This window comes from Wolffia australiana, chromosome 12 (genome assembly GCF_029677425.1).
Source record: "Wolffia australiana isolate 7733 chromosome 12, ASM2967742v1".
In the NCBI taxonomy this organism is placed as follows: Eukaryota; Viridiplantae; Streptophyta; class Magnoliopsida; order Alismatales; family Araceae; genus Wolffia; species Wolffia australiana.
In genome coordinates this window covers 6,369,457-6,373,353 of record NC_135846.1, presented here as the reverse complement: position 1 = coordinate 6,373,353, position 3,897 = coordinate 6,369,457, and the positions used below count along the sequence as shown (strand labels likewise).

At 55.9% G+C, this 3,897-nt stretch overlaps 1 protein-coding gene across 1 annotated transcript; it reads left to right on the top strand.

Moving 5' to 3' along the window:
• The first annotated feature begins 390 nt into the window (after positions 1-390).
• LOC144710279 (cytochrome P450 78A3-like) lies at positions 391-2,383 on the top strand. Its single transcript, XM_078584003.1, has 2 exons — positions 391-1,413; positions 1,553-2,383. Exons 1-2 carry the CDS (start codon positions 430-432, stop codon positions 2,186-2,188), a joined length of 1,620 nt encoding a protein of 539 aa, XP_078440129.1. The 5' UTR covers positions 391-429; the 3' UTR covers positions 2,189-2,383.
• Positions 2,384-3,897: the final 1,514 nt, after the last annotated feature.

Sequence of the window (3,897 nt, the reverse complement as noted above, 5' to 3'; positions counted from 1 at the left end):
TCTTGAGCTATTCCTTGATTGTACACTTTCCATGTATTTATTCATCCTCCCATGTGAGAATATCTCACCTATCTCGCCACCCAACTTTTTCCATATTTCTATCTGTCTATCTAGAAATATCACCTTAATCTACCTGGCGACGATGCATCCGTCTAATCTACCAACGTTCATCGATTTATCTACTCCTACATCAGTCTGACTGTCTGGACACCAACCACATATTCCTTCCATTCACGTAGCCATCAATATTTGCATTTTTCGACGTGTAAATCAGTCATCTATTCATCCATCTCTCTGACTACCCGCCTTTGTTTCGTCATTGCGTACATGTCATGAACGCGACGTCCGGGACAAGCGACTATAAAAATGCACCAACAGCCTTCGCTCCTTCACTCGCCTCGGCCTTCTCTAGTTTCTTTGTTTTTGCCAATGGGGGTCGTCGGAGAGGAGAACTGGTGGATACTCCCGCTATCTCTAGCGGCGAAGTGCGCTGCTTCTCAGACGTCTCTCGCCCTGCTCGGCCTCCTCTTTCTCCTGACCTGGCTCTTCTGCACTCTCTTGCACTGGTCCTTCCCGGGGGGACCGGCCTGGGGGAAGCTCCTCGTAAGAAGAGGCCAATCCAAGGCCATTCCGGGGCCCCGGGGGCTCCCCGTCGTGGGCAGCCTGAGTCTTCTGCGCGGGCTCGCCCACCGCCGGCTCGCGGCCGCGGCGGACCGGATCGGCGCGCGCCGGCTCATGGCCGTCAGCCTGGGCGAGACGAGGCTGGTGGTCACGGCGGACCCGGACGTGGCCAAGGAGATCTTGAACAGCGCCGCCTTCGCGGACCGGCCCGTGAAGGAGTCGGCCTACGGGCTCATGTTCCACCGCGCGATAGGGTTCGCGCCCTACGGCGCGTACTGGCGCATGCTCCGGCGCATCTCCTCCGCGCACCTCTTCTGCCCGCGCCAGATCGCCGCCGCAGCCTACCGCCGCGAGAGCATTGCGCGCGAGATGGCGGCGGCGCTGCGGCCGCGCGGGCGGGAGAGCGCCGGCGCCATCGCCATCCGCGGGGTCCTGAAGCGCGCGGCCTTGAACAACATCATGGGTTCCGTCTTCGGGCGGCGCTACGGGCTGGCGTCCTCCGAGGAGGACGGCGCGAGAGAGCTCCTCTTCTTGGTGGAAGAGGGGTACGACCTCCTCGGCCAGCTCTGCTACTCGGACCATCTCCCCTTGCTCGCCCCGTTCGATCTGCAGGGCATCCGCCGGCGCTGTACCAGGCTCGTCCCCCGCGTGAATCGCTTCGTCGGCGAGATCATCGACGAGCACCGCAGGAGCGGCCGCGCGAGCCGGGGCGAGGACTTTGTGGACGTCCTGCTCTCGCTCCAGGGCGGCGCCGACGGTCTCTCCGACGCCGAGATGATCGCCGTTCTCTGGGTAAGAAAAAGAGGAACCAATTCACACACACAAAAAAAAAAATCTCCCAAAAATGCAAAGTAATATTATGATAGTAGTAAAGTCTTGGGTTTTAAGTATTTGGACGAATACTGACGAATATATATATGTATACTTTCAGGAGATGGTCTTCCGTGGGACGGACACGGTGGCGGTGGTGATCGAGTGGACGCTGGCGCGGCTCGTGCTGCACCGCGAGGTGCAGGAGAAGGTCCACGCAGAGCTAGACCGGGTCGTGGGCCGGTCCAGGCCGGTCCGGGAGGCCGACGTCAGCGCCTTGCCCTACCTCGGAGCCGTGATCAAGGAGGCCATCCGGCTGCACCCCCCGGGCCCGCTGCTTTCGTGGGCCCGCCTCGCCACGTCGGACGCCGACGTCGGCGGGTGGGTGGTCCCCGCGGGGACCACCACCATGGTCAACATGTGGGCGATCGCGCGCGACCCGCGCTTGTGGCCGGAGCCGGAGGAGTTCCGCCCCGAGCGGTTCGGGGCGGGCGGCGGGGCGGCGGAGTTCGGGTCGCTGTTCGGGTCGGATCTGCGGCTGGCGCCGTTCGGGTCGGGCCGGCGGAGCTGCCCGGGGAAGGCGCTGGGCATGGCGACGGTGGGCTTCTGGCTGGCCGCGCTGCTGCACGAGTTCGAGTGGCTGCCGCGGTCAACGGAGGAGGGGGCGGAGGCGGGCGTTGACCTCTCGGAAGTCCTGCGGCTCTCTTGCGAGATGGCCGTTCCCCTCAGCGTCAACCTGCGCCGCCGAAGGGACTAGCCAGCGCTCAAAGATCGAGCGCCCTTGACGACGACGACGACGACGACGACCTCTCTGCCTATCTCTGTATGATTCTTTCCTGTTTTCGACCCTCTTTTCAACTCAGCGCTGTTTCTTTTCGGCTTCCGGGCTTTTCTGATGCTTGGACGCCGTTTGTGCTTCAGTAAATATTCGATTTTTACCTTTAGGAATCAACCGTTGTGTCCTAGGCATCTCTCTCTCTCTCTCTCCCTCTCTCTCTTCCTATCTATCTCTGTCTTTCGCTTGCTCTCTCTCTCTCTCCCTCTCTATCTCTGGCTTTCGCTTGCTCTCTCTCTCTTCCTCTCTATCTCTGTCTTTCGCTTGCTCTCTCTCTCTTCCTCTCTATCTCTGTCTTTCGCTTGCACTCTTCCCCTCTCTCTCTCTCTCTGTCTTTCAATTGTTCTCTTTATCTCCCTCTCTCTCTCTGTCTTTCTCTTGCTCTCTCTGTCTTTTGCTCTCTCTGTCTTCCTCTCTCTCTTCCTTCGCTTGCTCTCTTCCTCCCCGTTTCCCTCCCTCTCGCTGTCTTTCGATTTCTCTCTTTCTCTCTCCCTCTTTCTCTGTCTTTCTCTTGCTCTTTCTCTCTCCCTCTTTCTGTCTTTCGCTTGCTCTCTCTCTCCCTCTCTCTCTGTCTTTCGCTTGTTCTCTTCCCCTTTCTCTCTCTCTCCCTCTCTCTCTCTGTCTTTCGATTGCTCTCTTTCTCTCTCCCTCTCTCTCTGTCTTTTTCTTGCTCTCTCTCTCTCTCTCCCTCTCTCTGTCTTTCGCTTGCTCTCTTCCTCTCTCTTTCCCTCCCATCCTCCCTTTTTGGCTTGCTCTCTTTCTCGCACTCTCTCCCTCCCTTCCTCCCTCTCTCTCTCTCTATCTCTCTCTCTCCCTCCCTTCCTCCCTTTCTCTCTCTTTTTCCATTTCTCTTTGTGTCTTCCTCTACATCTACCTGCTCAAAGAAATCCCAAGATGCTATTGTAAAACACAGAAGATACTAACACGAACAAGATCAATATGAGTGTGTATAAAGACATCTATTTAACCTCCATACATCACTGGCATGACGTCAATGTCCAAGGTCTGTGGTGCTCGGCATAGACCCGTCCTATGCTCTAGTAGAGAAGCTCCACCTTGAAATCCCAAGGCCAAAGGGTGATCACCATGGTCTAATCAAGACGTGAATAAACCAAGGAAGAGCAGGAATAGAACAAGAGAAACAAGAATAATAAACAAGAGAAAAAATACCATAACGGCAGTACTTCGAATTTGGGCTTACAAGGTGGCGAAACGGATACGATTCCAATAAAAGTATATGAGAGAAGGAAGCGTAAAGGAGAAAAAAGGGGACTAGAAGTGGTCACTGGTCCAGGTCGAGCTGACCTGGCATAATAACCGCCAGTCTTTACCGGTAGTTAGTTAGGAAATAAAGAAGACTATAAATAAAGGAGGAGGAGATCAAGGCATCCGACTTAAGACTTTCTTGGAGCACACGGGAGCTGGGGTTCAGGCTGCATTCGGCTGGAGGAATCCGAGCTATGCGGGGCGGGGCTATCAAGAAGGTGGGAGACGGAGACGGCAACTACGGGCATTCGCTTCAAAGGCTGAGTAGAGCGAACACCCCATTGTAAGTGACTCTATCTTCTGCAATTTCTGCCAATTCAATACAGGAACGTATCAGAAACCCATTCGAAATAATCATGGAAATA